This window comes from Gallus gallus, chromosome 1, assembly GCF_016699485.2.
Source record: "Gallus gallus isolate bGalGal1 chromosome 1, bGalGal1.mat.broiler.GRCg7b, whole genome shotgun sequence".
NCBI classification, from domain to species: Eukaryota; Metazoa; Chordata; class Aves; order Galliformes; family Phasianidae; genus Gallus; species Gallus gallus.
The window spans coordinates 80,501,467-80,513,494 of record NC_052532.1 but is presented as its reverse complement, the minus strand read 5'-3'; the positions used below and the strand labels follow the sequence as shown (position 1 = coordinate 80,513,494).

The following is a 12,028-nucleotide window of genomic DNA, read 5'->3' as shown; positions in this document are numbered from 1 at the left end:
TCACAAGTTGAGTCCTGTGCATTCTCAGGAACAGGAGTGATGAGTTTTCCTCAGGTAACAGCCCTATTCTCATTTGGGTAGGTGCGTGGCCCTGTGAGATCAATGAGAAGTGCCAGCCCCAAATCAAGCCTGAGGACCATTCTACAATTCTATGACCTACGAGCAAGAAAGCACCGTCTCATCAGGGGTTGGAACAAGATGCCTATTAACGTCCCTTCCAACCTAAGCCATTCCATGATTCTGTGATTCTATGATTTTGGGTGGTGTCAGCAAGTGCTAGCAATCTGAATAATGGAGATGGAAGGAAACAGCTCCCTGCTTGAGCATCCCAGCTTCCTACTACCACAACTACCTGAACTGAGGTGTGGTGATGAGAAGCTTTAAGGAGACTCATGGGGTCCTTCTGAAATCCTACACTACAAGAAGCAGCAGCAGCACCCTTGTAAAGGTGACGGGTTGTCTGACGACAATCCTGCTTCAGCTGCAGACAGTGGTGATTGTTCTGGACCTTGCATTTGGTGTCAGTTTTGCCGTCAAATGGCAGAACAGATGCAGCAGAGAGGGTTACAGATGGTGATGGATGAGACAGGTATCCCAGCATAGTCAGTCTTTCATTGCGGAGTGACATTATGGGTTTCTGGCCTGGATTTTCTTCTCACTTCACTGTCAAGATCCCCCCAGGCAGCAAGGTTGACATTCCCCAGGCTGGGAGGCAGAGTGCGGGGCACACCTGGGTCTCTGATAGCCTTTGGGAGTACCTCTGCTACACACAGGGAAATTGCTGTTTCCTAGCAGGCAGTGGTAGAAGAGCAAAACTGAAGCAACGCAATGAGAAGAGCAACGGGAAATGATAAGGGAAGTCATCTTTCTTTCCACTTTTCTGGTGTTCCGCTCTTCAAAGTCGCAGAACATGTTGATGGTCAGAACACACTGATGTGAAGATGGTGATGGCTTACTATCTTAAAACTTCATTTTTATTTTCAGAAACAACAGGAGGATATGACAAGAAACTAGAGTAGTTCCCCAAAGGCTTTGAAACCTTCTGCAGAACTCACACCTTTACACTGTGGTTGGCTTCTCCATTGTTGGAACAGTCTGTAGTAGAGCAGAAGGGCATCACTCCCCTTAATGCTGTGTTGTGCCATGCAGCATCCCCTCACAATACCCAGCAGAAAAGTATTGGATCTGTGTGTAACTCAGGCTGGTGAACGACAGCTCCTGAAGCTTTGTGATGGCCATAGAGAAGGAAGGAGCAGCTGCTGCAGCAGGGCCTGGCAGCAGAGCTGTGAGAGAGTAAGCGTGGCCCATCTTGCTGCCCTTTTCCACCACTGGAGCTGCCCTCCTGGGGGGTTGCTGCTCTCCTGGTGAAAAGGCAAGTCCCCAAATACAGAACACCCAAAGGTCACTCCTGCAGAGGGAGGTCCTTTCACAGGTAGCGCTCCAAGAACGGTGCTGCGGCCCTTTAAGAGCTCCCCGGCTGCTCAGCCCAGCCAGGCATATGATGTGCTCTTTGGCCACCTACCTAAAGGTTTCACATAGCTAGGGCTGTATTTTTATCCACACCCGGGCATCCCTAATTTTAGCCAGCTGTAAGCCAAAGCCCCTGAGATAGCAGAGGATGATGCCGGTGGCTGTGAGCACCCATGGGGCCGGGACCACTTGCTGCTGCTGTTGGCTGGTGCCTGCTGGCACTGCTTCACAGGTGTTTTGCCGACTCAGCCGAGCAGCTTGCACACTGTGGACAGTCTGGGGCTGCGAGTGTGCTTGTGTTGACCTCAGCTCTGCAGGTGGATTGGTGCCTGGGGCTGCTCTGCGGAACCCCCTCTGTTGAACCCCACACTGCTGAACCAGAGACAGGAGGGGGGATGTGGGAGCTGTCCTCTTCAAAAGTGAGGCTATAGCTGGCTTTGCTTGGAAGCAAAGGCTGGATGCCACAGTGGGACCTATGTGGAGCAGCAGCCAGCTGCTTTCAAGCGGGCGCTGGAGGAAGGAAGTGAGCTCAGTGCACTGCCCCTTCTCTTCCTCAGGACCCTGCGGTGTTTTCAAGCTTCCAGCTCCAAGGAAATTTCTCAGTTTTCTGGCCTCGTGGGCCTGAGCCAATGCCTCCGAAACCCTGGAGTGCCACAGGAGGGATCTGGCTGCTCCTACCCTGAATCCACACCAGTGTGGGGCCCTGAGGGAGCAATAGGTTCCTTGGGGTGAAGGAGAACTCAGCCAAGGAGCAGCGAGCGAGCAGCCCCGAGGGAAACGCTCAGAACGAGTGTCTCCTTACGCGGGCTTCGAGGTGTCAGAGCTCTGCTCAGTCTGTCGGCTGCCAGGGCAGGAGCGAGTTCCCAGAAAGAGGAGGTATCATGTCGTGCAGCTGGCCTGCACCGGAGCTGCGCCAGAGCGTGTGCAGGAATGAGCCCCATCAGCAGTGCTCAGGGGCCAGCGCAGCGGGGAACCGCGCATGGGGCTGCTGCTTGTTCTATTTCCTCGGGCAAGGTTTTCTTTCTATAAGTAGGTAAATCCCAGCGTGCAGAGGATTAAATAAAACAAGAGAATTCGGACCTTGCTAAGTCACTTCTTTCCTGGGCCACGCATTCCTTGCGTAGGTGCCTGCTGTTTAGGGACAGAGGCCTCAAAGAGGCATCTCTGGTCATCAGAACTCGGACCAGGTCCCTCGGTCTCTGTCACTGTCCTTTAAACTCGCAGGGCTGTTCTCCCCTTGACTCCTTCCTCTGGTGATTAGGAGCTCCCTAGTTTCCAAACTTGGTTTATTCATAGCCCGCTTGTCCTCAGGCTTTGTGCTTAAATAGCTCCCCTCCCTCCTGGGGCTTTAAAGAGAATTACTGTATCTCCTTTCCCTTTTCCCCGTGGGTGAAACTCAGGCTTAAATGCAGGGTAGTGGCAGGCTTTGATCAGCTCGATTTAAATGAAGGGCACCGCAGACCGAGCTCTGGAGTGAGGGCAGTGGGAGCTAAAGTGGGAGCTAATGCTTCACCTCATAGGATGCTATCTGCCCTCAGCAGACTTCTGGGCAGTGTCAAGGTCCGAGGCAGAGAACAATAAATGGTGACAGTACACATACACTGGAGCTGGACTCGGTCCCTTATGGGTCCCTTCCAACTTGCAATATTCTATGCCCACTGGTGAATGATTGCTCAGGCCAGTCCTTTTGATGCCCACTTAGAATGCACTATGATAGGTCAGTGGCATCTTATTAGACGGGAGGGTAACCCTGCCTCCTGGATATCAAGAATGCATCAGAAACCCCCACTGGCATGTTTCTAGGGAGCCTGATTGGTGTGGCAGGATGACTGAGGTTTGAAGGATGGGCTTTTCACAACTTTTCCTCATCTCTTGGGCATTTCAGAACAAAGGTGTGGTATGGGAGGAGTCTCCAGCTGGCTTAAGCTCTTGCATGGCACCTACAGAGGCTGTCTGCTCTCCAGCTGGACAGAGAGAACTCCTCACCCCCGGGGCTGAGGTAGCCTGCAAAGCCCAAGCAGACTTGGCATTGCATTGTGTCAGCAGGTGAGCCCAGTCCCATAGAGGCCTGCTATGTCTCCAAGTGACATTTGCATAATTTTGCTGTTCTTTGGATGAAACTGACTGAATTTCCCTTAGATGCCGGGATGACAGCTATTTCCTACTCTGAGAACTTCCATCAGCATACTTCTCTCCCTCTGACCATACATGGCTGGACATGAAGGATACCTTTCCAAGAGGGAGGTGGTGGCGGTGGAAATGGGGTCTTATGCTAGAAGCTGCTCCGGCAGCCAGACCAACCTCAGTGATGAGATGGATGGAGGGGCATCAGGAAAGGAAACTAGGTGATAAGGATTAAAGTAGTCTTGGAAATTGTTTCTACCACTGGCCACAAAAGGCCAAATTATGGCCACACTTGTGCCTGGGTGTCAGTGTGCCCATCCACAGACTGGGGAGCTCTCTGTAGCTTCTTTTGCGGTTGGCGTGTCAGGGAGTGAAACTTTCCTAGTGCTCTGTCTGAGCTGTTAATGGGCTGGGATGTACTTACATAGTCTCAGAGGCCAAAGGAAGCAGCGCACAACTTTTCCTTTCTCTCCCTTCCTTCCTAACTTTTTGCATTAACTTATCTGCAGCAGAAGCCACTGCCTCAGCTGTGGCAACCAAAGGACCCGTTTTATTACTTGTACTATGAGGTACTCATGCTGTAGGCTTCTTCAGGTACCTCTCCATCCAGGTGTGCCCCATCTCTCACCCTGAGGACTTGCTCTGTAGGGACGCAGGGACCAGACAGTGTAACATGTTTACCCAGCCATGGAAGTCATACTGAGTTGGTGTCTCATGAGCATACCCATTTTCAAAGAAAAAGGCTGAAAACTGAGTCTGTGAAACAAACTGATTAGGGTGCTTAAAGAAAGCTCTTGGTTTTATATTCTCCTCTACTCTGGACATGGGGATAGTGTCCCAGCTCCTGCTTACTATGAATTTATGTACATACCTATACTTGCCCGCTTTTTTCTTGTGTTGGATCAGAAAAGAAGGCCTTTTTGCTACTTGTGACGTGTTTCTGAGCTCTCACAGGGGCTATCAGCGCTAAAAAGATTGGAAGACCAGATGGGTGGAACTGCCCCAAAACCAGACAAATCTTAATTGATGTTTCCATTCTCAGCTGAAAGCCTGTGAGTGGAGCTTTATGAGCGCCAACGCTTGAAAGTAAATTGTTGCTTTCAAGTGAATTAGACTTTATCCTCACTTTAACCCTGTTTCTGTTGAACTCAAAAGCTGTATTTCCCCCTCACAGCACAAGCAGTACTGATTTGTACTTGGACACTGGGAGGGAGATGCAATGTCTGCTTCGCAGGCAGCCTGCTCTGCGCTGAGACAGCCTCTGCTGGTGGAGAGAGCTTCTCATGTGCAAAATAAAAATCCCTTACCCTGCTGCTCTTTATTTCTGCAACATGATCCCTAGAGACAGAGGCTGGCCCTCTGGAAAGCAAAGCTCTCCCAGTATTTGGGAAGGGTTTGGAGACGAGAGGGAGAAGGGAGAGGTCTGAGAAGCAGTGGTGTGAGATTGGAGGAAATAGGGGAGTTAGAAAGAAGAAGAGTAGCAGAACGTATTTTAAGCTTCCCTGCTTTGTTCTTGTCCTCTTTCACCCTTTTTCCATTAAAGCTGAGACATTTGGGGACAAGTAGCTTTTTGTCTTACTTGGCATTTAAATCTGCACTGTGAAGCTTTGTGTCTGGCTGTGTGTGATCTCCTTCCCTGTGCTCACCCCACAGGGCACGTGGGGCTCTTAGAAAAATTGCCACAGGGTAGGAACTGCTACCACTGTCCTCAATGGTACTACGCCCTGTCATCATCTAGAGTGGAGGATTTTCCTCACTCAACCTATGGGAGCTGTTCAGCAGGAGTTGGGCTGAGTGGAGGGAGAAAGAAAAGCAAAGGACCATAAGAGCCCCTTAGTCTGAGCTGTGAAGCAGCCATGCTCATCAACTCAAACTCGTAGAATTGTCTTGGCTGGAAAAGACACGGCAAAGTAGGCGGTAGGTCAGCTGATGATCTTCTTCATTGCCTTTCCAAATTGGAAGGGCATGCTGGGCTGTGTGGGAATCCAGTGGCAGATCCCAATAGGACTGGGTGGAGGGAGCTGAAGATCCCGTAATATCAGCGTAACCACAGCATCCCATTATCTAATGATACCTGGTGAACATCCTGAGATTTTGCTGGTCAGTTCCACACACTGGGCTTTTGTAATGGGAAGGAGAATTTTCCTAGCATATCACTTTCTTCTCACCCTGACGTTTGTGGTTACAATTGGATCAAGACCTTAACAATGTGCTTAACTTCACTTGTCCTGTCAGGTTTTCAGAACGTTTCCCTAAGGAAGTGAGACCCTTGTGATTCTCTTCTCTCTGCCCTCCTGGTTTGTCAGCTGCCTCCACAAATAAAGTTTCAAGTTCTTGGCCCTTTTCAGCCAGATTTTCCAGGGAGATCTCAGACATAATTAAGGCATTGCAAGCTTCAAACAGAGCAGGGACTTGGAAGGGAAGAGACTGAAGTGCACTGAAAGAGGGAAGTGCTGCCGTATGAGTTCAAGCCCTGTTAGCTACCAGTGGAACCAATCCAAGCTTGTTGATGACCATGAGCCATGTATTTGGATGAAACCATGGCCAAGGGACAATTTGCTCCTGGATTGGAGGAGTGTTGTCTAGGCCCATCCCGCCCTCCTTGGATGTTTTGCAGCCATGTCTTTTTTCACCTGCTGAGACCTAAACCAGTGGCTGGGTCTGGAGTGAAGAAGGGGTCAGCAGGCGCTACTGGGACTTTTGCTTGCTTTGACAATATGCCATACTGTCTACTATTTGGGCACATCTGGAATTTTGTCCTAGCAAATCTGGAGGGACCCTGTTACTGAATCTCTCCACGTTTTTATCTTGTTCTAAGATATTTATTCAAGCCTTTGGTCTTTGGAACTATACATTTCTTCTAAGGTGTGTGGGAGAAACAGAAAGGGTGGACACTTTGGAAATCCATGAAGCCTATTTCCTCCTATGTACACACATACCTGTGTTCATCAGGCAATAGGAAGTAATAACCCTTAGATGGTTAACTCAGATCTTTGCCTAGCTCCACACCTGCCTGAAGGTCTTCTGTGAAGAGTTCCCATTATTCCTTATGGTGGAGACCAGTGCAATTTTATAGAAGGAAGTGGTGTTTTCCAGGCTGTGGAAGCAGCATACCTTGCTGTGAGTCATCAGGCAAATCCTCAATAAAGTAAGGTGAAAAAATGTGAGATGCTCCAGAAAGTTAATCCTTAATACAGTAAGTAAGCATGAGATGCTCCATATAGGCATCCTCCCACAGGCAGGGCAGATTGAGAGTGATCCTTACTACACATTTGTGGCTTGAGGTGAGGAAGGTGAAGCTTTGAGTGCTGTCACCAGAGGGAGAAGGTTAAAACCTAGCTTGCTGCAATGGTTAAGTTAGTCACAGAAATCAGGAGCACCAGCACCTTGCTGTTCTGTATCCTATGCAGCACTTTCTCTGTGACACCAACAATCCCTTGAGTGTCTGTGGCAAAGGAGTGTCCAGTCTGCAGATCTCTGCTGTGTGGGGACTGTAAGATTGCTGCTGCGATTCCCAGCCCAGGGGACAACGGGGAATTTCAACACATGCACTGAATCCGCACTGCAAGTGCTGGAAAAGTGTTGAGGTCAGAGCCACAAGTGCAGGGTGTTCTGTAGAACGGTCAGCTTGTAGCTGAGCATTAGTGAACCAGAACACTACAAGTACATAAAGTCTGCTGCGGATCTAATCCTCAGTCTCTTGCCCAAGGTCACAACAGAGTTCCATGGCAGAGAAGCAATTGGAAACCAAATCACCAGAGTCCTAAGCTAATGTATTCACCTCTGAAGCAAGTCCTGCAAAATAAAAGCTTGAACACATGCTGCACTGTAGCAATTGCACACTCAGTACGGTTGATTGCTAACGTGGGGATAGGTGTCACGGGGAGTACAACCAACAGTGTACACTGGGTACCTGCTTCTGCCAGGTTTCCATAAATACACACTTAGTGAATGCTTGCCATCTATCTAGCACGAAATAGCTATCCTTTTAAACAACAATGCGATTATACTACTAGCCATAAACTTTTCAGCTGGAGTTCCAGGGTTATTTTTATTTTGCCAAGTGTCATTTGATCGCTCACCTGGAACAAGTAACTGTTTCCTGACAGGTGAATAAGATCTGGTCAGGTTTGAATCTTTCTTGCCTGCCTTGCTGGGGAGATCAGTAGTCCACTTGAACTTGGCTGTGGACTTTTGCAGGTCCTAGCCCTCACTCTGAGAATATTCTCTAAATCACATTTGCTGTACTTAAAGAGGTGCAATGCATTTTATTTTTGAAAAATAGAGATTATGTATTTCTTCTGCAGTTCTCGCTTTCTATCCAAATGTGTCCTTTAGTTAAGAAGGAATATTTCAAAGTCCCTGGGAGAAAATTAACAATTAACCATCAAGGTTTACTGCTCTAAGAGTCCCTAGATTACAGCCACACTACATGAAAGAATGCTATGAATCTACTTTGTAATTTTTAGTGTGATTTATTTTACCGAGGATTAATTAATCATTCTTTCACCAAAGAATTAACAATGCTTATTTTCAGCACAGAAATGAATGGCTGCATTTACAAGCAGCTACAGACTTATTCCAAGCAGGCAACCAAGTGTCAGAAAAACAAAAAGGGATTTAATGCCACACCAACAGGGAGCTTTTGAGATGTGGAGCTGGGACACCCATTTGCAACACAGTTTGGTGGGACTTCTTGGCTGTTTGCTCCCAGTGGAATAGGAAACTGGAAGGAATCTTGAATCCAAGGAGGGTATACTAGAAGGAGAAGGGAGCTAACAGCTTCAGGCTCTGCACTCAGACCTGTGCTGAGGTTTGAAAAAGCTCATCTAAGCTGAATTCATGCTGCTGGGGTTTGCAAGATTACTTGCTTTTCCCTGTTTTCTGATGCACCATTCAGAAAGGCTATTTCCCAGCAAACGACTCAGAAGACTACAACAAAGGCTTTACCCTGTACTTCACAGAGCTCAGGGTCTAAATCCTACCCAGGCAAGCAGCCTCAAACCTTTGGCCATTCCCACCAGGCCCCTGACTGCCCCATGACCCGTCTCCACAACTCCAGATGCGCAGTGGCATTGACCCGGCAGGGCCACGCAGTGGTGCTTACCTCCAGGACCATCTCCGTCATCTGGAACTGCTTCTGGGACACCCTGTCGGAGCTCACAGGCTCGTGGAAGAGCAGACAAAGCATGTCATACTTCTTCAGGGCATGCTTGTAGTTCTTCTCGTTCAGGTCGATCACTCGGTCTTTCCCATCATACGTGGGGAAATTCAGTCCTTCTTCTGCCTTGCAGCAGAAAAGCAGGCAAAAGCCTGCCAGGATCCAGCAAGTCGCCTTCATTGGGGAACCCTTGGAGTTCAGTGCAGCGCAGGCAAAGGTCTCTCTCCTTCTCAGTCTGGGAAGAGAAGGAGGCCAAGGGCTCCAGTGGGCGTCTGCACCGAGTTTCTCTTTCTGCTGCCTTCCTAGTGTTCAGTCCAAGCTCTGCAAGGCTGGTGGCAAGCGACAAACTTTGCTGTCCTGGGCTCACAACAAAGAGACAGACAGGAGAAGCTGTCAGGCCAAGCCCTGGATACCTTACATAGCTGTGTCCAGCTCCCGTGTCATTAGGAACTCCATTTTTAGGAAGCAGTTGTTTCAGTCTAAAAATAAACCCTGCAATGAATAAAAAGGACAGATATGACAGCATTGAGGGACTAGCTGGCACTCTGCATCATCTGAGAGCGAGGGAGTGAGTGAGAGGGAGTGTGAGGGAGTGCAGGAGGGAGTGGAGGTTGGCAGTGCTGGGAGGATGCAGGCAGATTTGGGGAAGGGACGGACTTCATTTATACAGAGAGCCAAGGCACAGTCCATCCTACTAGGGCTTAGCAAAAATAGAAGATATTGGCTGCATTTTGTAACAAGGGTACCTCTGTAACCACTTGGGCATCGCAGTGATTAGAAAGCGGATAACAGAGCTTGGATGAAATCGTTTCAGACTTACCACTACCACTAGAGGAAAAGTCACATTTCCTCAGCAGTAAAGGAGGTGAGCACTCCTGAGACTCCCTCACGCTGCCTGGGGCACGGACTTGATTTACTTGATGGAATTTAAGCTCTTTTCTGAAGCATTCTGTCTGCTCGCAGAGTGCCAGGAGGTCTACTGGCCCTGGGATCTCCTGCTCACAACCGTAATCCCAAAGTAGAGAGAAGCTTGACTTGTAGCTCCTCACTCACACAGCTGTTGCCAAGTCCCAGAGGTTGCTGGTTACTGGCTAAAGCCTTGTCACACTAAAGAATGAAGGGCAAGGTTTACACTGGTGCCTTGGGGCAGGAGACATGGGCCTCCTTGAGATGGTGGGCAGATGCCACCATTGCTGCTGGCCTCCCAGCCTCTGGGACCTGCCCGTTGTCCCTGAAGGTCTTCTCACAGAGCTTTGCTGCATCTCCTAACAAGTGAAATGGAGAATGATGACTGCTTCCCCGCTCCTGGTGCAGCAGCACATTCTTTCACCTCCTCCCCTCCTCTGACTGTGTGTCACCGCTGCCCCATGACTGGCAGCGACAGGGACATGGAGGCAGGCCAGCTGGCTGCTAGCCAGCCCTGCTACCAGGATGATGCTGATCTGCTGGGGAAGATATTTGGAGGAGCTGGCAAAGAGGAGTGTGACAGTGGGCACGGGTCTCTCCTGTGCCAAAATGATGTGCAGACAAACAACTTCATCAGGCCTACTTCTTGCACTTTGCTCCATCGTACCCTTACTTCATTCACATGTGTGAGGAGATGATGTCCCTGGTCCTATTTAATTCTATGACTGGGGTATTTTGATGTGTGCTTGGGGCAAAAAGTGAGTGCTGCTTAGCGATTATACCTCACTTCTGGGTGATGCAGGAGCACGTATCACCCATAGATGCCATTTCCAACATAGCCCACGACATGTGAGCTGCTACTCCATGGGCTACAGTTTTGAAGTCTATCCTATTCCCAAAACCTCTTATTTTCTGGTCTTGTCTTTTAAGGAGATTGTTTGTTTGCAACTTGATGTCCTAACAATGGAAGCTGAGAAATCCAGGTAGAAGCCAGAGCAAGACAACCTCTGAAATTCACTCCCCACTGTGAGGGCTGTCATTTTCAGACGGAGATGTGAAAAACCTGGATAAATCTTACTGCTGTTAGCAGAAGATGCAAGACTTCTTCCACAGTGGGTGACAACAGCTAGGTTTTTGCTAAATGTTTGGTCTGTAAAGCACAGAACTGAGCTTGTGTGATGATCAGGCCTACGCTAGGTTGGCTGATTGCCTTTGAAGGGCTCCATGCATTTGGGGTGCAGGAATAGGCTGTCCTTGCCATCAGAGCATGTTTTAAAGCAGGCACACATCAGACAGGGTTGTAAAAATGAAATGTTCACAGGTACTTCAAAATCAGCTTCCCAGGCTCCTGCCCTCCTTTTGGTTTTGTAGATCTACAGCAATTGCTCCACTTTCATATCACTCAAGTTACTTTTGACATGCTTTCTCTCTAATCTGAATAACTTAAATAAAAATAGACACAATCCAATTTTCATTTTCTCCTCTTTTTGCTATCGAAAAATGAAAATATTGCCTTGCTCACCCTAGCCCCATCTATTCTGTCTGTCTGTGGCATGAGTAGCAGCAGCCTGTGACTTATGCTTCACCTCTGCCTCTAGGGCAATTGTTCCAGCTGAACAACACGGGATATATCCTGATCAATGGGAGTCCATCTCTTTGTCTGTCTGCTCAGAAACTCAGTGCGACTGTTAGTGCTGAACTCAATGGGCATTTGGTGCAGTATTTCAGTCGTGGCTGCATCCATCTGAAACTTAAGGTACCTCAGTCACTATATCAGAAGTGGTTTAAATGTTTTATACGCTTCCTAAAAGGCAGAATTTGTGTGTTTGATTTAGAAAGGGATAATCCTGTGAAGACAGGATAAATCTTAAATAACTGTCTTGGTCACCTGAACTTCTCAAGTCCAATGAGTGGAACTCTAGTCAAAGCAGGTGTTCTCATTGCAAACCTTCCAATACAGACCTGAAATTCCAGATTCATTTGCTGGGGGTGTTCAGAACAGAAGTTAAGTGCCCGAGGCTGATACAGAGCAGAATTGTAAATGGAACTGAATCTCCCACACCCTGGCAAAGGCCATAAGTGTTTTGCTTTTGTCTCCATCGTCATTCTGGGTCCTGGTAGCAGCACACCAGAGTGTGTGGGATCTTCCTGATCCCATTTAGCTCTCCCTGGGTGCAACACTTTTGATTCTGTGGTTGGTGCCAGGCAAGGGAATGACAAAGCACTGGGGCACCTGTCCTAAAGTTCAGTTAGTCCATTGATAATTGCCTGGCACAGCTGGTCTCTGTTAGCCGCTAGCAGAAGTGGACAGTAAGGCACAGCCTCCTCACTCCTAATCTATTAGAGAGTGTCCAAAGGACAACTATG

General features: G+C 48.5%; 1 protein-coding gene across 1 annotated transcript in view; it reads right to left on the bottom strand.

Moving 5' to 3' along the window:
- Positions 1–9,078, bottom strand: part of CASQ2 (calsequestrin 2) — a 32,140-nt gene extending 23,062 nt beyond the window's left edge. The window contains exon 1 of the mRNA NM_204526.2: positions 8,702–9,078. Coding sequence (NP_989857.2) covers positions 8,702–8,935 — 234 coding nt within the window. The 5' untranslated portion in view covers positions 8,936–9,078. The remainder of the gene's footprint in view (positions 1–8,701) is intronic.
- Between the last annotated feature and the right edge of the window lie 2,950 nt (positions 9,079–12,028).